A 26,914-nucleotide genomic window follows, 5' to 3' on the forward strand; every position below is an offset into this window, starting at 1 on the left:
TGAATGATGGAATAGAGTCATGTCACTTGTATTTGTAATGCTGCCCCTTGCAGTCTGTGTTCTTCCCATGGTGCTCAGAATAAATGCCAAACTCCTTAGCAAGGCTACAGGATCCTACCCAACCTGACCCCCTGCCTTCCTCTCCATCTTCAACTTGTTCTGTGCTCCTGATCCAGCCCCGCCCATTATGGTTGAGCCACTGGGGCCTTCTTTCTGCACTCTCTCCCACTGCTGGCCTATTACCTTGGCCAGTCTATCCACCTGGAATGCCCTACCCTGGCTCTCAGATCTCAGTTCAAATGTTCCAAGGACTCAGAGATGCCTTTCCCACCTCAGGTGTCCTCCTTCAGTCCCTGTTTGTCACATCATCCTGCCTACCTCCTGCCATGCCTGTATCTCCGTCTAAAATTGTCTCGCATCCCTGTTTGTTGGGACAAAGGCTCAGTGCGAGCGGGGACTTGCCTGTCTTCCCGAGTGGAGTCTGCAGGACCTGGCAGAGTGTCTGGCCCGGAGGAAGGGATGGGGGCACTGCTGCACCTGAGATGGAGATGCAGGAGGACAAATGGGTTTGAGAGAGGATGCAGAGCTCCTTTGGCGTTGGTGTGCGTGGCTCGCCAGCAGAGAGCTTATGCGTTCTTCGGGCCTTTGGATGGTCATGGGTCCTCACGCTGTGCTACTCCAGTTGTGGTCCTGGGACCGGCAGCAAAACAGCAGCATCACCTGGGAGCTTGTTAAATTCTGATCCCCGGGCCCTCCCCGGACTTACAGAATCAGCAGCTGTGGGGTGGGCCCTGGAGGCTGTGTCTCAGCGAGCTCTCCTGCTGCTCCTGGGCGGGCTGCCCCTGGAGAGGCTGCGTTCCAGGCTTGTTTTAGGGAGCTGGACAGGCCTGAAGAGTAAGGACCGGATTCACTCTAGGAGTTCTCTCCATCCTGCTCTCCAGGAGCCCCTGGCAAGGCTCCGTCCATTTACTGCCAGCTGCTCCCTCCTTGTCTTGATGCTTACGGTCAATCCACTTGACAAGTGCAAAGTTTTGTTTTAGTTTTTAATCCTCACCTAAGAATGTGTGTGTGTGTGTGTGTGTGTGAGAGAGAGAGAGAGAAAGAGAGAGAGAGAGAGAGAGAGAGAGAGAGAGAGAAACACCACTCGGTTGCCTCCTGTACGTGCCCCAACCAGGGATCAAACCCCAACCTTTTTGGTATATGGGATATCACGCCAACCGAGCCACCTGGCAAGGGCGACAAATGTGAAGTTTTGACAGTTCTTAGCCCCTGTAGGCTATGATACATCTGATGTGTGTTATTTGGACAATAAGGTCATTGAAAAAACAACTTTTTATGTTCAGTTTTCACTTCTGCTGAGCTCTGCTTGCCACTTAATTCAGAGACACTCAGCAGCCAGGTGGAGCCAGAACAGAGAGGGGACAGGGGCTTTGATGGGTGTGCATGATCAGAATGCACAAGTGTGTTGTCTCAGATCTCAGCTCAAGTGTTCAAGTACCAAGAGACCCTTCCCACCCAGTCAGCCCTCAGAGATGGCCCGAGGGGATCTGCGGCCGGTGAAGGAAGCCCTCAGAGGCAAATGCATTTGACCCGGTGGCTTCCCTGACAACATGACTTTGGAGCCAAGTGAAAAATCAACTGGGCTTTTTGTGTTTGCGATGTCAGAATGCTTTTGTGAAACAGACTTTCCTGAGACCAGGCCTACTGTCCGTTCTGTTGGACCCTCTCTTCCTGGCTCCAGCTGTTGGGGATGTTTGGGGGGTGTCACTGCCGTATCCAGAGAAGAGACAGATCTGGGAGCACATGGACTTCCCGTGCTCATGCTCACCGGTTTGCTTTCGTCACAGGCACTGACTGATGGCGGGGACTAACTCAGCCAGAAGTGAGGGGGTTAGACCCTCAGTTGGTGGAAGAGAGCAGAGATAGCATTCTCAGGGGCAGTACTTCCTTGCATTTCAAGAATACTTGCCTTGTCTGGCCAGTGTAGCTCAGTGGTTGAGCATCGACCTATGAACCAGGAGGGCACAGTTCAGTTACCAGTCAGGGCACATGTCTAGATTGCATGCTTAATCCCCAATGTGGGGTGTGCAGGAGGCAGCTGATCAATGATTCTCTCTCATTAGTGATGTTTCTATTTCTCTCCCTCTCTCTTCCTCTCTGAAATCAATAAAAATATATTTAAAAGTAGAAGAAAAAAGAAGAAGAAGAAGAAGAAGAAGAAGAAGCAGCAGCAGCTCTGGCTTCAGAGCATAACTGGTAGGGCAGAGAAAGCTGGAACGCTCCTTGGCTGCTTTTCCAGAAGGTTCCACACACCACAACCGAGGTTGCCAATATATCCATCTCCCCAAGTCCTAAGAAGGTTTTTACTTTCTATGGGTTGAACTAGGTTACTGTCAAACATTGTAGCACAGAAAGCACTCTGAAAGTGTGACACCCCTCCCCACCCCCAAGCAATCAGAGTGAAAGAAAGTCGAGAACTTTCCAGTTCACCCATTTACTCATTCATCCTCTGGACCTGGGGTAGGTGGGACAATGAGATGCAAAGGTGACTAAGGATTAAGCCCAGCCTTTGAGGAGCTGGGAGTGTAGACGGGGGAGATCTAAAAAGAAATAGCTTGGGGGCAGTATGGGAGCACTCTGGGGCATGTTCCCTGCCAAAGGGGACAGAGCAGAGCCACTGCCCCTGCCAGCCAAAGTGGAAGAAGTCTTCTCAGGTGGCATCTTTCTCACCTGCTCTTTCTCAGGTGAAAGCGGGAGAGGCCAAGGGAACGGGGTGAACAACAATAATAAGCATTTCTCTAGTACTGAGTATGCGCCCAGAACTTTCAGTGTATGAACTCATTTAATCCTCTACCAACCTATGATGGGCCCTGTTGTCATGTCCATTTCGCAGATGAGGAAACTGAGGTTCCATAAGGCTAAGCAGCCTGTCCATGGTCACACAGCTAATAGTGGCAGACTGGCTCCAGAATCCAGGCTGTTAACTACTGTTCAACACGGCCTCTCGTAGTATGTGAGCATTATCTGTCTGGGAAATTTTGAGTGGCTTGAGTGGAGAACAGTGGTTCTGAATATTCTTTTTCTTCTTTAGTCCAGTTAGGAAGCCCAACCAGTTTATCCCATCCATTCTTATTCTCCAATGGAAAGTGATAAAGCATTGGAGCATATAGTAGTTGCTGGGACTGCCAGAGCAAATACTGTACACTGGGTGGCTTAAACAGAAATTTATTTTCTCATAAATCTGGAGGCTAGAAGTTCAAGGTCATGGTGTCAGCAGGATTGAGTTCTTCTAAGGTCTCTCTCCTTGGCTTATAGATGTCTGTCTTCCTCAGGTGTCTTCACATGGTCTTCTTTCTGTGCGTGTCAGTGTCCTAATCCCCTCTTCTTGTAAGGACACCAGTCATATTGGATCAGGGTGTATCCCAATGATTTCATTTAACCTTAAAGGCCCTGTTTCCAAACGCAGTTACATTCTGAGGTTGTGGGGGTTAGGACTACAACATATGAATGTGGGGAGTGGGGTGCAATTCAGCTCAGAAGTGAGAGCAACAAAGTAAACAAACTATACTGTGAGTTTTTACACATAATTTTATATTATTTAAAAATGCTCCATAAATTTCTAAATACTTTTTTATATTCTTCTTGGCAGTAGTTGAAAACTATTTATGTGTAATACATTTGCAGGAAATATGTTACCCATGAATGCTGTGTAATTATTTAAGCATATTGGAGCAAGGGGTTGGTTCCTGTCAACAATCACTTCAGCAGTACAATTAGGAATGCCTTACACATGAGCAGATTCATGTCTTTAATTAATGGAAAGCTACAGGTCAAGTGTTATAAATATGCTTCTCTGTGCACTTGAAGAGTAAGCAAACACAGATATCCACCAACAATGACTTAGAATTCAAAAGCAAGAAGAACACCAAGGAAAACCATGGCTACCTGGCCACCCCCCTGATGCAGCATTGCTAACAAAAGGGCCTTCTGCAAGGATGGATTTCCAGCCATCAGCACTTGCTCATGTGCATCCAGCAGGGTCTCCAGGGTGCTGAATGGCTGCTGGACTTCTTAGTGGGATGGTGAGTCGGAACCACTAGTGAGTTGTAAATTCACTGTTACTAAATATTAGTGATATTTAGTATCTCATCTTATAGGTTCATAATAAGTAGCACTTAATCCCACATAAAAATGAGAGTCTAGCCCCACTGGTGTGGCTAAGTGGTTGAGGGTTGACCTATGAAAGAGGAGGTCATGGTTTGATTCCCGGTCAGGACACCCAGGTTGCTGCTCAATCCCCAGAGGGGGGTGTGGAGGAAGCAGGCAATCAATGATTCTCATCATTAATGTTTCTCTCTCTCTCTCTCTCTCTCTCTGTCTCCCTCTCCCTTTCCCCCCTTCCTCTCTGAAATCAATAAAAATGTATTTTAAAAATTAATTAATTAAGAAATTGAATTGTATATCTCTGCTCATAAGAGCAATAGAAAGGAAACTGTAGTGAGCATGAATTTTGTGTCCTCAACCTTAGAGAAATATCCTACTCTCTCATTTCTGGAAATGATTTCATTGGCTCCGAGTCATACATGACCTGACTCTTAATCAATATGAGCGCTCCCTTTCCTTGCATCTTGCTCGCCCTGTGTAAGAGGTTAAATGATTCTGACAGAGGTGCTGTCAGGGAGCCAAGGAACTCCATGCTTACGCTACGTTGACTGGCTTCATAGTGTTGTCCCTGTTGTTGCTGGGAAGAGCTGGTCATGTGCCCTGCCTCTGGCAGACGTGGCCGTGCATCCTCACGGTGGTCCATTCCTATCACCACCCACCTGGCCACTGGGACACTCAGCCTTGGTGCCCAGGGTTCAGCCTCTGCAGACATCCAATAACCGCCAGCTGCTGTCTAGGATCCATGTAATGGAAACCCAAACCAAAAATTATTTTACCTACTTTCTTCATCTTGCTCTTCATTTTAGGAAGTTTCAACATGCCTTTTTCTTGAGCTGTTTTCATTTTCCTTCTCAAAACAGTGACCATCCTTCCCAGCAACTGACCTGAAACACAAAAACTTTTCATTTCACTCCAGGATGTATTAGGACACTGGCACATGGGGTGTGTGTGTGTGTGTGAGTGATTTTAATGTCATTTGGAGACCATTTCTGAGAATGGGTGGGAGTCATTAAAGAGTTTTTAAGAAAAGGAATGACATAGATTAATCTTTTAAAGAGACTTTTAGATGGACTGAATATTGGGTGATCTTAGGAAATTTTATAATGCAACTGCAGTTCATAGAAATATGTTCTTTTTAAAACAAGAAATTCATGCTGAAATATGTGTGTGTGAAATATCATGATGTTCATTATGTATTTTATAATGCTTTGGTGAAAAAAATATATGAGAAAACATGTCAAAATGTTTATAATTGTTCAATCTAAATGATGTTACACAGCCTTCATTTTACAGTTTCCTCTGTGTGGTTTTTTTTTTTTTTTTAAGTTTTCAAAATGTTTTATAATAGAAGTTTAGAAATAAAACCCTCTTCAGGGATTGGGCAGGAGGGAAGTAAGGAGCCAAGTTAGTGAGGAGGTGAAAGCAGCAATTCAGGGGGATGCTGAGGATGGAGAGGTGCTGTGGGCTGAAAGGTGTCATCAGTCTGTTCTCTTGTCTCATCCCCAGTCCAAAGTGCTTCGGGAAAAATGGCTGCTGCAGGGCATACCCGCTGGAACTGCGGAGGAGGAGGAAGCCAGGAGGCGGCAGTCTGAGGAGGATGAATTCCGAGTCAAACAGCTTGAAGATAACATTCAGAGGTAGGTGGTTTCCCACCCAGCGCCCCCAGGCTGTGGTTTTACAGTGCAGTAACCACTACTGTCCTCTAGGGGGCCTGCTCAATGCAATCTCCCTTTATCCAGCGATTTAGGATTATCTTCCTAAACAGAGTACGTTTAAATTTTTCCAAAGAATCCAGAATTATACTCTCAGTAATAATTATGGTATTGGGCTGTCATAAACCCCTTAGAGTTTTTCTATCAGCTTTTGTCTTTTTCCTCCTTTGGCTAAAGCTGTTAGCTGTTATTGCTGCTATATAGTAGGTCTGTTTTCAATTTGCTATATTTGATCAATCTGACATGGGGAAACTGTAACCAAGGGCGTACAGTTGGGACTGAAATGAAGAGTGCAGGAGCCCCAAAGGAGGGGGCCCCTGTGGGTTATGTGCCTGCTCTCCAAAAACCAACTTTGGATTGCCTGCTTCCACTGCTCAGAGGGTGAGCTGGCTCCTAAATGGCCCTCAGCCAGGTTCGGAACACTCCAAGCTAGGAGATAAGTGCCTTCCTAGGGCCAAGGGCTGGCCAGGCTGATGCAGGAGCAACCACGTAGGTTCCACATGGGACCAGTCGCCATGAGAGGTCCTGGGATATAAAGCCAGAGATATGGGGTGGCGGTGGGAGGTGGTGTGTGTAGCTGCCTTAGAACCAACTTCCCTCCCCCCCCACCCCCACACCCATCCCACTGAATTCTGCCCAAAATTCACCCTGGAGCTCCAGCTCTTTCGTATGAGCTCTTTTAAAATGCAAAGGGTAATAGCTAACTTGCTACCAGCCATTTATACCGAGTGAGTGAAGACGGAGAGTATCTAGGAGACCCCCGCAGTGCCATCCAAGGTGGAAAGCCCTGGACCTGTGTCCCTACTTTGCTTGGGCCCTAATGTCCTTTAAAAGGGCTCTCAGGCCGAAACCGGTTTGGCTCAGTGGATAGAGCATCGGCCTGCGGACTGAAAGGTCCCGGGTTCGATTCCGGTCAAGGGCATGTACCTTGGTTGCGGCACATCCCCAGTGGGAGGTGTGCAGGAGGCAGCTGATCGATGTTTCTATCTCTCTATCCCACTCCCTTCCTCTCTGTAAAATATCAATAAAATATATTTTAAAAAATAAAATAAAATAAATAAAAATAAAAGGGCTCTCAGAGCCCAGCCAGTGTGGCTCAGTGGTTGAGCAGGAACCCGTGAACCAAGAGGTCCCCAATTCGATTCCCAGTCAGGACAAATGCTTGGGTTGCAGGCTCTATCCCCAGCAGGGGGCATGAAGGAGGCAGCTGATCGATGTTACTCTCTAACCAATGTTTCTGTCTATCTCTCTCCCTTCCTCTCTCTCTAAAAATCAATAAAAACATTTTAAAGGGCTCTCAGAGCAGCTTGGCTAAACATCGCTCATTACAGGAGTGGGCAGAAGTAGGTTTACAGTTGTTCATATGGGAAATAATGTAATAATTAATAAATAATAATACAAGAATAAACTGTGTTTCGTGTACTGACAACAGTAAACCTACTTTTGCACCACCCCTGTTTGTGTACACACATACACACACACACACACACACACACACACACACACACACACACACACACCACCTCAGGAAAGAAAAGGGCTTCCTGGTTGAAGCCCAGAGGCTATAAGTTGAGGGGTAGGATGTTACTACTCAGAATCCTGAGCCTCGGGGCTTTCTTCTCAGAAGTGGCTCAGCTTGCTGCATCTTAGGTAAGAAGAGGGAGCCAAGGATTGTTGGAAATACTGACAATAAATTGGAGAGGAAAAGGCAGTTCTGAGAAGTGGTTTCCTAGGAGGTTTGTTTTTAAGTCTCAAAGCGACAGGTCCATGGCGCTTTCGGCTGCAGTGACTGTTGACTTGATAGAGGATCTCTTTGTCTTTGCCTTGTTAAAAGTGACAGTCATTTTCCTGGTTCTTTCTTACTGGTTTTACATAACCGCAACAGATGGGCCTGGCGCAAAGTAGGTGCTCCATAGCTATGTGCTGAACAAAGAATTGGGGCTGGGTGCACCGTGCATTGGGGTCCCCTGCCTGGCCGAGGAGTCCTGGGAGTTTACTCTCCAGTCCAACTTGGAAAATCCTAGGGACCAAGTGGCCTGGGCACAATGTCCATAGCAAGAACCATGGTTAGGGTTTGGGGTGGGGCAGCGTTGTGCACTGAGATGAAATTCAGAATCTGATTGTTACATAATAGGAATCTGGAAACTGGCTACAGATCAGATGCAGCTAAAGCACTCAATAAAGACATTCTAACGGAAATTAAAATTGCAAAACATTAGAATTGTGAAGTAAAACATTAACCTGTAGATCTTTAGATTTAAGTCCCTCCCCAGCAACAAATTAGATTATTTTAAAGAGATATGTGACCTCTTTTCAAACTATGAAGCATATTAGTACAGCTGTACCCTGACGGTATTTTGGTCCCTGTTGAACTGAGAGTCACCTGAAGAACCTGAAGTAGTAAGAGAAAGGATGGAACTCAGAGAACAGGGAGGATGTCCACAAGGGAAGATGAAAGGAAATTTGGGTCATTTCGTTTAGAACAAGAAAAGATAATAGCAACCTAACTCAGAACTTCAACTGTACATAGGATGTAGGCCACGTCTTCATATTTTATGTCTGGGCCATTCTGAATATGATAAAGGCTTAAAGCATGAGAAGTAAACATATGTCTATTTTCCTAAATATCTTCAAGAAGAAAGAGCATAACCATCTTTCTAATTCTGGTTCTAAAATTCTTTATAGTGCCAGTAGCCAGGTTGACAGACATGTTTCCTTCCAAAATGTTCATTGTAATTGTTAGTACTTTGGAACTGAGTATGTTGCCTCTCTTCCCAAACTGTTAAATGCAGTGCTTCTAACAGCTCACAAGGAGAGAGGGAGGGATGGATGGAAGGAAGGAAATATGTAATTAGACCATTAAATCCTGGGCATGCCATCACCTGGGAAGCTTTTATAAATACAGACTCCCAGGCCTCATTCCAGGAAATTTGGATTCAGTGACCCAAGTGAGGAGCCCTCTAATTTGTTTTTTTTAAAGAATGCTCCAAGTAATACTTCTGCATGGTCAGGCTCAAGAAAAATTGCTATAAATGGAAAAAAGAATAGATCATAAAATGAAATCCCATTTTAATACCTAGACATTGCCAAGGGAAGTGAGAAGTAAATAGTGTTTATACGAAAATTGATTTCACACAAACAGATAAAGCAGGACAACCCTGGCCCTTGATTTTAGGCTGATTCTAAGCCTTAGTGCTTTGACTCAAAGAAATTTGAAACCTGCTTTGGGACTCCTGTAGTTGGGGCTAGAGCTGTCTATCTGGCATAGAGCTCAGGTTCTCTGCCATTGGCCCCACGGTGGAGCCAAGCTTCTATTTGAACTTGATTACAAACATCCTTGATTTACCAGGCTAAAAATTATACAGGTCAGGAAAGACGGCTACTTTTCCAATGGCCAGAAAATATCACCATTTTTCAAAGACTTCTGGTTGACATTGAGAGCACTATGCCTTGAAGTGATGACATCAGAGTGGCGGGAGAGGAAGAAGAGAACTGGTCATGCTAATGGGTAAATAGGTTGTCATTCTTCTGCACAACTTTTCCTGGGGCACGTCAGGATGGTGCCGTCTATTGATTATATTCCTGGCTCTCTAGAGACCAGAAGTAAAATAGACTTAAAGAAAAGTCATAATTGCTGAAAGCAACATCTGTACACAGATTTCTTTAAAAATGTTTCTTTTTTAAAAAGTTGGAATGTCACATCTTCTGTATGCCTTATTTCCCATTGAAGCACCATATTGAGAAAGCCCAAAGGATGGTTTCCGGTTTGGGCCTGTTGTCACCCATTGTCCATGCCATCGCGGTATGTGATAGGTCCCTGGGGGCCACACGTGAATCTCGTATTGATGCTTTTGGAGATTGACAGTTGGATCCACACTAGCTCTGTCTACTTCACGTCTGCGCCAATCAACAAGGCCCATCTGCATTGTGGTTTTCCCACTTAAGACTCTTTTTCTCATGTCATCAGGTTTTATTCAAGTGTTTGAAATACAGTGTTCTTAAGTTTCTTTGATTAGTGAGAAATATGGGGGAATTTTGCTCCCTGCTGTGGAATTACCCCAGTGAAGTAGTAAATGGAAATGGAATGAGCTGTCACAAAGCCCGGATGTTAATTCTAGCTCTGCTGAAAATTTGCTGTGTGATTTGGGTGAGTGTCTCATTCGGTCTGCTATTCTCATCTCTTCAATGAGCATTCTCTCAGGATCTTGCAGCTCTGGTATTCTGAAATCCTCTCATTGGAGAGGTTGGCTAGAAATCCCTTCTCTGAACAAATATACCTGTGCAGAGAAAAGTCACTATTGTGGAAGGAAATGTGTTTAAAGGCAGGCTAGAATGGGGGAAAGAGGTTAAGCTCTCAGGAAACAAAAGCCCCATCACAGAGGTGACTCATTCATCTGAACAGCTGTCAGTTCTAAAATATGTCACATCAAATATTCATTGAATAAAATATTGAAGTCTCAGCTGCAAAGCCAGAGAGAGTAACTTTTTAAAAGAAAATTCAAGATGCAAAGGGGCTGGCTCATTTCTGCTTCCAATTTAAGATTCTCTGAGTGCCTCTGTTGGTGTCTGATGGATACCAGAATTCACCTACTTTTCCACATTCTTAGGTCTCAGAGAAGAAGACTGGTCTAAATCAGGCCTAAGCTTGTGTGTGTTATATTATGGGATTTTGGCAACCAAGAAGACAGTCATCCACGAATAACTATTCTAGAAAAGGCAACCACAGAAATGCCCATTGGAATCGCAATGGACACTTGGGATTTAATGTGTTCTTCCTATTTGCCATTTTTAACTCCATGATGCACTGTTTTTTTCTCCGCGGGGAGTGGAGCCTCCACATTGGCATTCCAACCTGTGCCCTCCCAGCCTGTGCCCCGCCCACACAGCCACATTCGGCATTCCAACTTTGTTCTCCTTCCCTTTCTTTTTGTTTCACCAAAATAGAACTAGATTTACTAGATGTTACCTGTATATACTAGATGACTAATATTTACTGGTCTCTTACTCTGTTCTGGGTGCTGACCTAGCTTTTTGGCCCCCATTCATTCCTTCATTTTCTCACTCCATTCTCCAGCACTCCCATGAAGTAGCAGTGATCGTGATGATGCCCACAATACAGCTGGGAAACTGAGGCTTAGGATGTAAAGCAACATGCTGCCTAAAACGACCCCATTCATCAGTGAAAGAGTGAGTCTTTGAACTCAGCTCTGCTTAACTCCAAAGCACATGGTCAAAAAATCTCAACAAAAGTTGTTCTAAACCCTGGCTGGTTTGGCTCAGTGGATAGAGCATCGGCCTGGGGACTGGAGGGTCCCAGGTTCGATTTTGGTTGGGGGCACATGCCCAGGTTGTGGGCTCGATCCCCAGTAGGGGACGTGCAAGAGACAACCAATCAATGATTCTCTCTCATCAATGATGTTTCTATCTCTCCCTTCCCCTCTCTGAAATCAATAAAAATACATATTTTTTAAAAGTTATTTTAAGTTAAACATTTCTGAGACCTGTGATATTCAGTGAAATCACACTGAAGTTCACCTCAGGGTGCAGGTGGATGGACAGGTAACGGCCCCCTCCCTCCTCTGCCCCCACACATGCTCCTTCAGGAAGCAGTGTCCCACATGTGCAAGGGGGTAGGCCTGGGCCATGGTGAGTGGGCATCGAGGCTGGTGAGGCTGCCCCCTCAGTTTCCTTCAGGAAGTACAAGCTCCATTTTAGGCTTCGTCCCTTTGTCCCTCCAAAGCCCTCTGCTCCTGAGTCCACTTTCTTGGCTGTATGTGTACAGCCTGAATCCCTGTTGGAAACTATGTGATTACGGAAAGGGCTCCCGGCACAGCATGCTGGTTAGGCCCCCGGACCTTAGAGTTTGACCTTGGCCTGAGTCCTCGTTCTGCATTTCCCAGTCGTTTGGTCTTGGACAAACCATGTAATCTCGGGACTGATTTCCTCACCTGTACACTGGGCATAATAATGAAGAGCTGTCACCTGTAGCAATCGTGGCATTCGTGAAGTGCCAAGTACAGCAGGCTGTCAACAAGGAAGAGCATTGCTGCTGTTACTGTTTCCTCCTTCATCTTTCTAGAACAGGCTTTCCCAGTAGCATCACTGTTAACATCTGGGACCGGATAACTCTTCGTGTGGGGGCTGTCCCGTGCTGTAGGATATTGAGCCGCATCTCCAGCCTCTACCCAGTAGAGGCCATTAGCACCACCTCCTCCCCTGCCCCTAGTCAAGACAATCAAAAATGTCTGTAAGCATGGCCACATGTCCCCTTGGGCGGAAATAGCCCCCAATTGAGAACCACTGCTCTGAAGCCTGGACTTACAGGTGTGGGTACTAAGATAAAAATAACCCACCGAGTAGACTCAGAATATAGAACCCCCACAAGATTTACGAAGATAATAATGATTCTCGGGGCAGAATGACAGAGTGTTTCAGTTGCTTGAAAATACGAGGCTTCTCTGAAGCACTGAGCCACAGAAGTCAGTTCCGAGTTAAAAAGACATGGTTGCATCCAGTGCTGTGTTGATTTTGCACAGGCAGGGATTTTATGACAGTTCAAACGTGCAATAAACCCAGTGAGTGGGAGTCCATAAACAATCGCTTCCCAAAGGCCGCAAGTAGCAGAGAACTCGCTTCCTCTCAGAGTTAACACCCAGGTCCACCCTGGAGCACCTCTCATTAAGGATCGTCCTTTGAGATGAAAATTATGTGCTCGGCTATTTCAACTGGCTCTGTGGGCCCTAGCCACACAGGAAAGTCGCTCTTGACAGGCTCTGCAATCTGGCTGCCTGTGGTCTGTGGTCAGCGTAGGAAGCTGAGACAGGTAAGGGAGGAAGCACCTGAAATTGCTCTCAAGCACGGCAACGTTGTGTGTGTGTTTCTCAGTGGCAGAGCCCGCCGCCAGACGTTTCCCAATCTTCTTGCCTCCCTCACTCTAATTGCCTCACTATTGGCCAGGTACACTGGGCTTAAAGTGCCCAGAACTATGAAAATAGCAGGAGGCTCCCATCCATGCACCGAGACCACATAAGAGCCACCTTTGGGGAACGCTTACAGTTTCCAGCCCTTAGAAGAATTGCTGTAATTGAAGGAATTGTGCAAAGTCAACTGTCTTGGCAGCTGGTCCCGGGCTTTTTGGCTTCTGATTGCCATCCCTCAGGTTTCCCCTCTACAAAAAGCTTCGAAAATAGTATTTTTCTGCCCCTGTAGCTTGTCAGGTGGTCACTTCTAACGCTTCTATATGCTGGGTGGACTGCAAACATCAAGGGCCGTGTTAGTAGTTTCTTGCACAGTCTTCACCAGTTGTGCTTTCCGAAGGCAGTGGATGGTCTCTCGGGTCCTTTCCAGCGAGGACAGCCTACGATCTTACAACATGCAGTTCTTACAGGCAAAGCGCCTGGCGGCTGCAGGCCTGTGACCAGGAGGACCCGAACGGGCTGTGACAGGGAGCAGACACGCTTAGGCAGGCTGGCGCGGCACCTCCACCACCAGGACACTTAGAGAAACGCCCCTTGTGCTCTCCCACGCTAAAAGCAACTTCCGTCATCAAATCCTCAAGGAGTCTTGGAGTCTCTCACCCGGGGTTTCAGTCCAGGTGAGAGGAGAGCAGTACACAGCAGTAGAAGGCTTAGGTTTGGGGCACGCTTATTAGGAGGGATTTCCCTAGATCCTGTTACTTTTATTGTTATTTGTTTATATTTTTTTTGTTTATCCTCACCCAAGGACATTTTTTTTAACTGATTTTTTTAGAGAAAATGGAAGGCGCGGGGGAGAGAGAGAGAGAAAGAAATTGAAAGAGAGAAACATCTATGTTAGACACATCAATTGGTTGCCTCTCGTATGTGCCCCAACCGGGGCTGGAGATTGAACCTGCAACCCAGGTACATGCCTTTGACCAAAAGCAAATCCAAGACCCTTCAGTACATGGGCCAATGCTCTAGCCCAGGCGTCCTCAAACTACAGCCCGCGGGCCACATGCGGCCCGCCGAGGACATTTATCCGGCCCGCCAGGTGCCGCTGCCTGTCCTGCTTAGCAGCCGACTCATCCCGGGCCCGCAGTACGCATAGGAATTTGTTCATAGTTTTTTTTTTAAACTATAGTCCGGCCCTCCAACTGTCTGAGGGACAGTGAACTGGCCCCCTGTTTAAAAAGTTTGAGGACCCCTGTGTCTAGCCACTTAGCAATACTGGCCAGGGAGAAGGTTATTGTTTTTCAAAAGTAACTTGATGCTTTCCAGTTGCTTACCTTTAAAAACCATCTAGGTTGTCTGAGGGATGCCCTGCTCAGCTCCTAGGGGACTTGCCCTGTTAGATAAAAACGGCCAAACCCAGTGCTGTTCAAAGCACGATCCTGGACTACTTCCAGTCCAGCAGCTGTCTACTACCAGGCTGTGATGGCATTAGGGCAGAAGTTGCCAGTGAGGTGTTTGGAAACTTTAATAACAATTTGACATCACCATGACAACCAAGTGGGTGATCCGTGGCCCTGTCTCATTGAATAGACCAGTTTGGGTGTTGTCACATCCAGTGGTGAGTTGCATGTGTCCTGAGACAAGTACCAGTACAAGTACTAGTACAGGGCAAGTACAAGTACTAGTCTGCAGTAGGTTGGGAGTAAACCAGTCCTTCCCACAGAGAGTTTGAGAAGCCTTCTCCTACAAACCAAATGGCAGAGAGATGAGGATGTGCCCCAAGACCCCATTTTTGCCTACATGTTTAACTATTGTCATTGCCGTCTTTTAGATGTAGAAAAAATAAACTCGGGGAATCTTTAACTAAGCCCCTCCCCACACTTCTCACCTTAAAGGTGAAGAACCTGTGGCTGGGGCAGACCACAGGGCTCCCCGAATGGCCCAGCCAGCCAGCTGTCTTCCTGGAACTAAGCCCAGTCCCCAGTGCCCTTTCAGAGCTGCCGTTCTTTCCCTGCAGCTACTGCAAAAGCAATCTCAGTTCCTGACAAGGAATCACAAACTCCAAATGAAAGCTCTAGAACGATCCGGTTTCCCTGGGAGCAGCTGTTTCATAAACAACTCGGGCCTCCCACCTGGGGTCATCTGCTGTAAGGACAGGGCTCTGAGACACTGACATTTTCATATTAGCCTCACAGACACACACATATCTTGGTTTTGATCTTGAGAAAATCAGTTAATGCCCCAGCTGAATCTGTAAACAAGAATAAGATTGCTCTCCTGGGGACATGCTAAGAATTTTTGTCAGGCGACAAGAGGAGGCCCAGAGAGATGTTTAGGTCTGGGAAAGCAGAAGTAAAACTTGGCTCTTCATTCTCTAAGACTCTCCATGGTTACAACATCATCCAAGAGCGATTGGCTTGTTGAGCCCTCGGCCTTCACGCGGGACTAACCTCCAGCATTCCTGAGGGATGCACATAAAGAAGGGCGGGGAGATTCTACAGTGGAGCTGCTTTCCCTTTGGCCAGCACCGTCCTGGCCACGACGGTGTTAGTGGCATCAGGCAGGGGGGAAGCATGGCTCTCTCAGGGCACAGTCCCTGCTGGTGGAGACTGAGCTAGGATAGGTTAGACATGCAGAAGATGGAAATGATACATGCACTACCCTCTAGAGACCTGTTATCCACTCAGTTATAACGGGAGACAACTCTTCCAGGTCCCTTCACTTTGGGTATTCAGAGATCTGAAGCTTCTGGATTTATGTTCCCATTACTCGTGATTCCCATCATCTGATATTAGAAGGTCCCCTTCCAAGAGTTGTTTCTTACCGCCAAGAGAGAGCGAACTTAGGAGCTCCAGTGGCGCAATCGGTTAGCACGCGGTACTTATAAGAGAGAGCGAACTTAGACCGCAGACAGCACATTGTGGTCCCGACTCAGAACTTGAATAACTGAATCTTTTAAAGCAGTGATGGTTCCACTTCTAAAAAAAAAAAAATAGAAAATATTAAGTCAAGTTGAATTTGCCTCAATGAATTAGAAGGAAATTCTAGGATTAGAGGAAATGCACTGTGAAGGCTGTGTGGGGATGTGAGCTGAATGGCTGTCACTGAGATGGAGCCAGTGCACATGGGTATCATTAGACAGAACCAGACTGGAAAATGGGGGCCTTGGCCTTGGCCCCGTCAGCTGCAAGTCAGACCCCATTGCTAGCGCTGGACATTTCCTATTGGGTGACACAACCATTAGGAGACTGTGTCTGCGTGGGTGTTGGCGTGGAGCTACCCTGGCAATGTCAGCTGGTTGTCAAGCTCATTTGGCTCTTCACAGCTCAGTCACCTACTGTAAACAGCTGAAGGGGCCTGGCTCCACATGGATGTTGTCACTGTCTGGTATGTTGTCTTTCCCAGCGAAGGGAGGGAAAGCATGGAAACAGGGAGGACAGTAAACAGTTGACTGCTGCTCTCCCAGAGTCACCTTCTTCATCAGGAGCGATGGTCCAGATATGGACCATGGGATGGTCCTTCCGCACAGGACCTACAGTCACTTTGAAGGCAGGATAATCACAGACCTAACTATAGAAGCAGCTTGGGAGAAAGGACTGGAATAGCAGGTTGGAGCTACATCAGATAGAGCTTCGAATGCCAAACTGAGGAACTTAGAATTTATCCTAGCTGCCATGGAGTGTGATTAAAGTTTCAGCATAGGGGAGTTGTAATAAACCCAGTGGTGAAGTTGGGATGCTAGTTCAATGCTACATATAGAGAAAGCAGGGGTAGAGAAATCAAGGGTAGACTGGGAACTGGGCAGGTGGCCAGTTTAAGTTGAATCTGGCAGGATGGAGGAAGACAATCTACCAACAGAGGATGGATCAGGGCACTAGAGAGCACATAGGACAGATCACTCAAGAACCCCAAGATCTGGCTTGGGCCAGAGAAAGCATCAGGCAGAGTTGGAGAGCTCTGGGTAGAAGCAGTGCTGCACCATGCAAGTAAACTGTCAGCCTTGGGAAGAGTGTTAGACCTGCTCAGCTGTGTCTTTGTTGTTGTTTTTGACAGTGTCTTGGGCCTGAATAGAATTTGCCATGAATTGGGGGTTCTTTCTCCCCCAGGGTTCTGAAAGACTGAGCAGGGACTTCTTGCAGATGCAGTGAAAAATATTATGTTCTTCAGCATCAACGGACCTTGGTCTAAAATCTCAGCTCTGCTCCTCATTAATTTCATGGGACTTTGGGCAAGCTGTGGAACCCTTCTGTAAAGTGGAATCAATAATATGTATCTCCTTTGGCTGTGGTGAGGCTTAACTTAGTTAATACATGCAAAGTGTCTAAGCCAGTGGTCAGCAAACTGCGGCTCGCGAGCCGCGGTTTGCCGCTCTGTTGACTAATGAGTTTGCTGACCACTGGATAGGGGCTTAATCACAAGGAACAACAACAGCCTGTAATTATTGGAATCAAGAGTCTAGGTCAGTGGTCGGCAAACTCATTAGTTAACAGAGCGGCAAACCGCGGCTCGCGAGCCTATGTGGCTCGCGAGCCGCAGTTTGCCGACCACTGGTCTAAGCAATGCCTAGCACCCCATGGGTTCCCTGCTCCTGTTGGTGTCCCTTTGTCTTTCTCTCCCTACAGCAGCAGAGAGCTTGTCCTCTGTGGATCTTGTTTCTCTCTAGCCAGAGGCAGAGCCTTGGTGGGAGGAGGAGATCAAAACAGTAGCATTCTTTCATTATGAAGTCAATTCAGCTGTCCATCATTTTACATTGCACTTGGTCCCTAAAATGCTGTGTGGTAAACTATCATTTTAATGCAGTAAAGCAGCTGGATACCCCCAGAAAACCATACTTGTAGGCAGGTAAGATATGTTATCATTGAATTATGTTCTATCTGCTGATTCTGTTGAGTTCAATTCATTTAAAGGTGGAGCACATCTATGAGCTTATTTAGCTACTCAGCTACTCCTTAGCTGGCCCTCAGAGTAGAAGTACCCACAGTCTCATAGCAGGGCTGGTCTCTCCCCAGACACTTACTATGCCCTTGGTCCTGGCTGGACTTAGAAACCCAAGGATGCATGTGCCCAACTCACTCTAGGAGGATCTCCCTGTCCTAAAGGGAGCACAGCTATACCCTTACCGCAGCCCAGATGAGAGGAGAACATGGGAGAGCAAGCCATGCACATGGGTGCAAGCCCCCACTCAACTTCATAGACGCCCAGGGTCTATTTTGTGTAAGGCCTTGTGTTGGCTGCTGGGGTTCCTGAAATCACAAAGGCCCACTCTCAGCACTTAGAACCTCACAGACTTCATGAACCTCTCCTTGTGCTTGACCTCGTGAGCTAAATGTCCCACGTGGCCATGATTATTGGGGAAGGACAGGGGACACACACGTGTTGGAGAAGTGTATGAGCCAGACTCCGAGTGGAAGGAGGCTTTGCAGGAGTGTGTTCTGCAGAGCCTCCCTGCTGCTTTGCAGAAGCTAGAAGAGCCACAGGTCTTATGTCAGCCCAGTGACTGACCTTCAGTGGTAGGGAGGACATGTGTGTTGGGAGAGGTTGGCCATACTGAACCACAGGGTCACTGTTGGGTTTTTTATAATGGGTCTTTTGGGACATCTACTGTAGTCCATGGATGGTGTCTTACATCACGTGGCTCCTATAAAAGTGATGGTCTTAAGGAAGATGGTACCCCCAGCCATTGCTTCCTGAAGGCTGAAGTCTCTGGACCTTCTCAACCAGTTTCTCTCCTTACTATACAAGTAAGGGTTCACAGGTTACGTGGCCTGGCTGGAGACTTGTGCAACCAACACTACAACAGTATACTGTTGCAAGAACAAAGAATAAAACCTTCAGCGTTATGGACATTTTAACATTGATATATTGAGCTTTCTCTTCTGAAGTAGCCACATGGTTCCAAAACTGCAGACCCACAGCAATTTCCTCCCAGATGCTTTACCTAAATCCCAAACATACTACCTCAGCTAGTGGAATATGACTGCACCTGCCACTAGATGGCCCCCCAGGTGCACATAAGCCTCTCCCACATTGAGAACTTGAATTAGATTTTCTGGATTTTCTGTCAGTACACACACACACACACACACACACACAATCTTACACCATTCTTGAAGCCAATAATCAATTCTTTAATTGTTCTTTTAGCACTCAAATGATAGGACTTACATTTTTTGGATAATTTGTTTTAGAAGCTTAATTTGAATTTATTTTATTTAAAAAGCATGTTTTTGTTTGTCTTGTAAAGAAGCACATGCAGAATAGTCTTTAAATTCAAATTTTTAAAAAGCACTAGAAGAGAAAGGAAGAATAAACATTTTAACTAGTGCTTACTCCATGGCAGGCAGTGTTCTGAGATATTTTAAATATTGACTCAGTCTCCATAGCTTTGAACTAGCTCTTCCATATACGTCATTATATCCATCTTATAGATGAGGAAACGGAGACTAAGGAAAGTGAAGTGCTCGCCCAGGATGTCAGCCAGTAAGTGGCAGACTGCCGAACCCCCTGATGCTGGCTGGTTTGCACTGCCTCCTGCTGGTCAAAACAGCAAGGAGACACTTGGCAGAAATCAGATTGCATGGCAGGAAAGGTATTTGGATTCTGACTTCTCTTTTTCCCTTCCTGTCAATTTTCTTATCTGCAACATAGGAAAAAAAAACACTCAGTCCCTAATTGCTGTGAAAGGACTTTGTAAGCTCTTATAGCATTACACAAGTATCTGCTATTATTATTACTAGAGGCCCAGTGCACGAAATTTGTGCATGGGGGATGTGTGTCCCTCAGCCCAGCCTGCACCCTCTCCAATCTGGGACCCCTTGAGGGATGTCCGACTGCCCGTTTAGGCCCGATCCCAGTAGGATTGGGCCTAAACGGCCAGTTGGACTTCCCTCTCACAATCCAGGACTGCTGGCTCCCAACTGCTCACCTGCCTGCCTTCCTGATTGCCCCTAACCGCTTCTGCCTGCCAGCCTGATCACCCCTTAACCACTCCCCTGCCAGCCTGATTGATGCCTAACTGCTCCCCTGCCAGCCTGTTTGCCCTAACTGCCCTCCCCTGCAGGCCTGGTCACCCCTAACTGCCCTCCCCTGCAGGCTTGATTGCCCCCAAATGCCCTCCCTTGCAGGCCTGGTCCCTCCCAACTGCACTCCCCTGCTGGCCATCTTGTGGTGGCCATCTTTTGTCCACATGAGGGCAGGATCTTTGACCACATAGGGGCAGCCATCTTGTGTGTTGCAGCGATGGTCAATTTGCATATTATTCTATTAGATAGGATAGAGGCCTGGTGCACGGGTGGGGGCCAGCTGGTTTGCCCTGAAGGGTGTCCCAGATCAGGGTGTGGGTTCCCTTGGGGTGTGGGGTGGCCTGGGCGAGGGGCTTGTGGTGGTTTGCAGGCCAGCCATGCCCCCCAGCGACCCAAGCGGAGGCCCTGGTATCTGGGATTTATTTATCTTCTATAATTGAAACTTTGTAGCCTTGAGTGCAGCCAAGCCTCCTGCTTGTTCCGTGGCCATAGCCATTTTCGTTGGGATTTATTTATCTTCTATAATTGAAACTTTGTAGCCTTAAGCGGAGGCCAAGGCAAGCCAGGGCTGGGGAAGCTTGGCTTCCTCCATCACCAGGGGCAACTCAGGCCTCCTGCTCTCTCCAGCTCCGTGGCTGCCGCCATTTTTGTTGGGATTTATTTATCTTCTATAATTGAAACTTTATAGCCTTGAGTGGAGGCCTGGGCCCGCCAGGGTGTGCGGGAAGCTTGGCTTCCTCCATTGACGGAGAAACCCAAGCCTCCTGCTCTCTCTGTGGCCGCAGCCATCTTGATTGGGTTAATTTGCGTACTCGCTCCTGATTGGCTGGTGGGCGTGGCTTGTGGGTGTAGCGAAGTGATGGTTGATTTGCATATTACTCTTTTATTAGATAGGATTATTATTATTGGGATCATGTGGGTTTTGTGGGAATATGAGAACTCTCATATGTACCCAGGCGGTTTGTGATTCTTCACTCATTCACACAAAAATACATCATGCCTCTGAGTGAGACTGCCCCTTCTGAGGTGCCTGTACCATGTCAGCAACAAATCTGGTCTGTCTTGAACTCTGTGCTGTGATAGAGAGTTGCAATGAGGTTTCCCTGTGCTTTCAGCAGGCAATTCTCCCTTGGCTTCAGGATCCAGAAATAATAGACAATGGTGGGAGCACTCAGGGGTGGGACCACAGCTGAACAGGGAGATAGGTGGCCAGCACCAACTCTGCACAAGCCAAACCACCGGGAAGAGGTGGATCGTTTTTTAAAATTATTATTTTGAACACAATGTGCTACTATTCCTATATCCAAGGGTTCCCATTTCAAATGGCCAATCTGATTATCTATTTGAGAGAGGTCTTCAATGAAAAGCACAAGTAAAGGGTGTTATTCTTTGGGCCTGATGTAAAATGCTTTTGAGAGCTTCTCTAATTTGGCTTCATTTCTGGCCCAGGCTGTGATCTCTATATGTGAATCCTTTTGTATCTGAGGTTCTCATTGGTAGGCTGTTGGCATAAGAATAATTCCATTTTCCTTCTAGATTTGAAAACCCAGAAATAGACATCATTCTTGTTCGACTTCTCAATACACTAACCTGTTGTAAAACAGAATCGGTGTTAATAAATCTATCAGGCTCATCAGAGAGAATATTTGTAGCTTTCTTTTTAGTTTCTATGGCTTTCTTTTTAGTTTTTGCCTCAAACCCCCATGATAATGTAGTGTGACTTCCTTACCTTCCACAGGGCCTCAGGAGCACATTGGCTCACTCAGCTGCCTGAAACCTGGCATCCCGGAGCTCAAGGCAGGTGGGCTCATCCTCATTCCAGCCTTACCTGGCCAACACTTTACCCTAGATCAGCTACTTTCAACCTTTTCCATCTCCTGGCACACATAAACTAATGACTAAAATTCTGCGACGCACCAAAACATATATTTTTTGCCAATCTGACGAAAAAAAAAAAAGTATCATTTTTATTCATTCATACTGTATGACCACTGTTGACATTTCTTTATTTGACGATCTGAGGGAAAAGAGGTCAGTGCCCCTGACTAAAATAGTCAGGTGTTGCATGCTTTAAAAATTCTTGTGGCACACCAGTGTGCCATGGTGCGCTGGTTGAAAATTGCTACCCTCGACCATCACAGGGAGCAGAAATGGCTGGCTTCAGCTGTGCTTCCTCCCTTTCCCCAAGAAACAGCCATCTGGTGTCTCCGCCAGTTGGGCAATCCCAGGGAAGGGTCCAGAGAAAGGTGGGTGGAAGGAAAAGCTGAAGGTCTTGCTGACCTCATACAAACTCCAGCCACTGGTCTAGCTCCGTCTACTTTTACTTACAGTTTCACAATTTAGTGTCGCTCATTTTTTTTTTTTAGCCCAACCTGAGGGGTCACTGTAGTGCAAAAAGTTGACTTAGAAAATCCGCAATGTCATTGCAACATAAAAATAAATAAACATAACCTCCCTTTTTGCTTCCCACAACAGTCCATGCCAACCACAGCCTCCTCATCTCTTGCCTGGACAACTCCAGTGGATCTTTTTGCTTTCATTCTGCACCTCTTTTACCCATCGCCCATCCACATTTATTGTCCAGACGGCTGCCAGTGTGGTCTTTCCAGAACAAAGCTACTTTAATCATTCCCTTAAAACAAACAAAAAACAGGCAGAGAAACAAGAAACCTAAATGCTTTCCTGGTGCCTTCAGGGTAAAATCTAAACTCACTTTGTCATTCAAGAGCCATCCCATCCTGGACCCCTGGAGCTCCCTACCCCCCCTCCCCCTTGCTCTCTTCCCATTATTCACAAGTAAAATAACCCAGTCCTACAGAGGTCCTCACTTCACTCACTTGAACCCTCTTGCACATTTCTGAGCCCCTTTAGAAGGCCCCCAAGCCCTTCTCTGCCTTGATACTCTTCCCTAGCCTTCGAGATCCTACTGAAATGTCTCAAGCCCCTGTATCCTGCCCTGCCCACTCCCTAAGCAGAGTTAGCCAAGCTCAGGTCTTTGCATTCCCTTAGCATTTTGGACTTCCAGTTTGAGCTCTAGTGAGTGCTGCTTTGTAATTGTTTATACACCTGCCTTCTCCATGAGATGATGACTTTCCCAAAAGTAGAGCCTGGGCAACTATTACTATATTAGCTCAACACATGCTTGACAAGCAACTAATGAATGATCCAGAACATTTCAAACCTCTCTTCCAAGGCCCCAGAGACCCAGTGCTGTGGTTTTGGCTCTAACCACCCCTATTTTCATTTCAGGCCCGTTTCTCCCATCCAGGTGCCTGATCTGTGAGCCTCGTATACCTCCACCCAAAGCCCCGATTGCAGCCCTGGGCTCCTGAGGGGAAGGGGCAGGGCTCAGCAGCTGAGCCTCTGAGAACATGTGGGGGAACAATAGCAGGAAGTGTCCAGGCGGGAAACAATCAGCAGGCACAGCCCATGTGGAGGAGCTTCCTGATTGGCTTGATTTGCTCTGAGCAGGAACTCTTAGAATAACTTGGGGATTATTCCAATGGGATGACAAATTTCTCCACTAAGGAGGAGCTGTTCCCTGGCCATGTCATGCATGGAAAACATGATTAGAAAAATATAAATCCTAAGAGGAAGGTCCCTTTAGGAAGATCTGTATGGATTACCAAGCCTCCCAGCCCCTGCCACAGCTCCCTGGCCAGCCTCCTTCAGAGTGTCTACTTCAGACTCAATTGAACTGTTACCTGTGCCTTCCAGATAGATAGCATTCGCCCCTCTGGGGCTGAAAGGCCAGAGGAGCTGTTATCCTTTGGTGGCCTGTCCAGGCAGCTCATGAGAGTCCAGGTGTTGGCCACACGTGGGGATGCTCTCCTTCAGAACCACATTCCTGTGGATGGAGCACTGGCTGTGCACAAAGCACTCTTGTAGGCACAGTGGGAGCCAAAGTAATACACCAGACACTCTCCACTCTCACGGAGCAATGGCTTCCAAACCAGGTTCTGTTCTGTGCAGAGGCTGACCCGAGGCAAGGATGTTGTGGGAGGGTGGGAGGGGCTCCCAGTCCGCTCATGCCTCCACCAGAGCAGCAACATTTGATCAAGATGTTGGGAAAGAAAGTTCTATACTAGAAAGAGGAAATCCTGAAAGCTTTGGAGTTGGGGCAGTTTCATTTGCTCTTGGAAGGAGGCAGCACAGGGCAGTCTAACGTCCCAGGTTCCAGCAACAGGCAAACCTGGGCTTACATCCCAGCTCTGCTCCTAGCTGCTGCTGGGTCACAAGACACTGGACTCTCACACCCTCAGGTCTGTCATCCAGCAAGTGTGGATTATAGTAGCCGTTACTAAGCAGATTTCAGAGTGACTAATGGTTACCAACCATTCAGCAGGTTGTGCAATGCTAAATGCTCCATAAAGGTTAGCTATTTTTACCTCTCTGTTCTTGGACACTAAATAATTTTTTTATGGATGCCTCACTAAGATATTAACTCCATCAGTCTCTCCTGAGTAACCTCTAATGTGGACAATGAGCAAAAATGATATCCCCAACGTGGGCATTTGTAAGAGCTGTGGCTGCGGCTGTGTGCACACACACACAGGCTAACGGGGAAGTCGAGCTCCGCAGGAAGGCTATCACCGAGTGCTGTTTAGGCACAAACAGTGAGTAAACAGGGATTTGGAAGAGGGATTGCGCCACATAAACACTTTTCACAATCAGTTATGAACGCCCGGATGCTTCCTGCATGAAGGGGCGAACGCAAAAGAGAATCACAGGGTGAAACAAAGTTAATGCTGAGACTATCCATCATTCTGGCCCAGTTCCTGCATATCTGTGTCGTCCACCTGTGGTTTTATTTAGGTGAGCCCCAGAGGAAATAGGAGCAGTGCATTACACACACACACACACACACACACACACACACACACACACACACGGGCTCAGGTGAAATTATATATTGGAGATATTTGGAGGAAAGAATGAAAAGCCTAGAAAACAGAGCAGTTACCTTCGACCTTATCTGATCTGCGAGAAAGGAAGTGATACAAGTTTCTTTTTTACTAAGTCCAGAATTGCCATTCATTTGAACTTGTTGTTTTTTTAAGAATCATACTTGACTGAAAGAATTGTGTCAAAGGGTCTGTCGTGAGGCTACTTCCAACTGGGAAACCACTTATGCATTTATTCAATCAGTCATTTACTCAGCCAACACTTCTTGGGAACTTTAACTGAGCAGGGTACCTTGCTAGAAGCAAGGTAGGTAGATGCTTTTTATTTCAAAGAAAGATAAAGAAGAGATGGCCATTAACCTTAAGAGCTTTGCAAATGGGATTTGGGGAGGGAACCCCAAATCCATAAACAGGTGATTAAAATACAGTGGGATAAAATTGGTGATGAAATATATCCACGAGATATGGCAGCAAGGAGGAAGGGCAAGGTCTCAGGGATGACTTCCAGAAAGAGACAGTACCTAAGCAGATGCTTAAAGAATGAGTAATAGTTAAGAGGAGGGAGAGGGAGGGAGCCAGTGCAATCCAGGCAGAGGGGGTAGAATGAGTAAAGGCAGTGAGGCAAGAAAGAGCACTCTGTGCAGGATCCACAAGGAACTCATTGTTCCTGGAGGCAAGTGAGAAGCTGAAAGTGTGTCAGATTAAGGAGTTTAAGGCATAGAGTCTGTGAAGGGTTTTCAGCAGGCGGGTGCAATTGTGGTCTGTCTAGGCACAATCTGGGTTTGAGGGTGATAGTCTGGGTAGAGGTAGAGCAAGCAATTGATTAGAAGGTTGCTGTAGGCATTTAGGAGAAAGAAGGAGAGAGCCCATGCAGGGCTGAAGAGGCAGAGATGTGAAAGAAATCTGTGGGCAACTTGGCAGGGCTTGGCGGCTAATGTATGTGTGTGGTGATTATCAGAGCGGAGCGAGTGGGCGGTCAAGGTGACAACCCTGTTTCCATCCGAAGTAGAATGGATTGGCAATGGTATCAAAAATTGAGCTAAAGAATGCCAGAGGGGGGAACAGTTTTATGCAGAAAGATGAGTTTGGTCTTGCATATGTTGGGTTTGATATATCTGTGGAGCATTCAGGGGGGTGATATTGAAAATACAATTGTATATAGGAGCTGGAGTTCAGGGAAGAAATTGAATATATGGATTGGGTAGATGTCCGTATGTAGGTGGGAATTAAAGCACAAGCCTGGGCATGATTTTCTAGGGATAAAGTGTGGAACAAGAAGTGAACAGCCCTGGCTGGTTTCCCAGTGGTTAGAGCATCGGCCCACACACTGAAGGATCATGGGTTTGATTTCCAGTCAAGAGCACATACCTAGGTTGCAGGTTCCATCGCTGGCCCCAGTAGGGGCACGTGCAGGAGGCAACCAATCAGTGTGTCTCTTTTGTGGCAATGTTTCTCTTTTTCTCTCTCTCCCCCCTTCTTCCCTTCCACTCTCTTAAAAAAAAAAATCAATGGGAAAAATATACTTGGGTGAGGATTAACAAAAGAAGAAGGAGGAGGAAGAGGAGGAGAGGAGGAGAAGGAAGAAGAGGAGGAGGAGGAGAACAGGGAACCAAATGAACATTTGTTGAAATGATAGAAGAGAAGCCCATGTGGAGAATATGGTGTCATGGGCTCCAAGGCAGAGAAGGAGTGCTGCACAATGTTTTTAAAAATGAAGTCAACTGATTCACACCGAAGGGTCTCCATTAGATTTGGCAGGTGTGGACTTTAACAAGACCCTGTACAACAGAGTGGCGGGGCAGAAGGCAGAGTGGAATAAGCCGAGGGGCGATTGGGATGTGAGGATGTTGAGACAGCAAGAGGCAAGTGCTGTTGGGGAAATCTGGAAGAGAGATTCAACAGTAACTTGAACAGGATGCAGGTTCAAGAGAAGTTCACCTATTTTTAGTGTGAGGGAATTGATTCTTTTTATGGACTAAAAGGAAGGCGGCATCTTGGGGAAAGGTTGAAGCTACAGGGGGAAGGGGGAAGTTGATAGAGTGCCATCCCAGAGGAATCTGCACAAGGCCAGGCGCACAGGTGGAGGCGTTGGCCTTCAGAAGCATGCCTGAGTTGGAGGCTGGAGGTAAGAAGGCTGGATGAGACTGTTTCTCTTCCTATGAAAAGAGACATTTCTTGGGAAGAGTTTAAGCTACTGAGAA

The 26,914-nt window shown here is 46.7% G+C and overlaps 1 protein-coding gene across 7 annotated transcripts in view; it reads left to right on the plus strand.

Annotated features, from left to right (window-relative positions):
- Positions 1-26,914, plus strand: part of PALM2AKAP2 (PALM2 and AKAP2 fusion) — a 385,911-nt gene that overhangs the window by 171,145 nt on the left and 187,852 nt on the right. For all 7 annotated transcript variants that reach the window (XM_080669981.1, XM_080669983.1, XM_080669987.1 and 4 more), the window contains exon 4: positions 5,671-5,801. In XM_080669981.1, the coding sequence (XP_080526107.1) occupies positions 5,671-5,801 (131 nt within the window). The remainder of the gene's footprint in view (positions 1-5,670; positions 5,802-26,914) is intronic.

This window comes from Plecotus auritus (genome assembly GCF_963455305.1).
Source record: "Plecotus auritus genome assembly, chromosome: 5".
Classification (NCBI taxonomy): Eukaryota; Metazoa; Chordata; class Mammalia; order Chiroptera; family Vespertilionidae; genus Plecotus; species Plecotus auritus.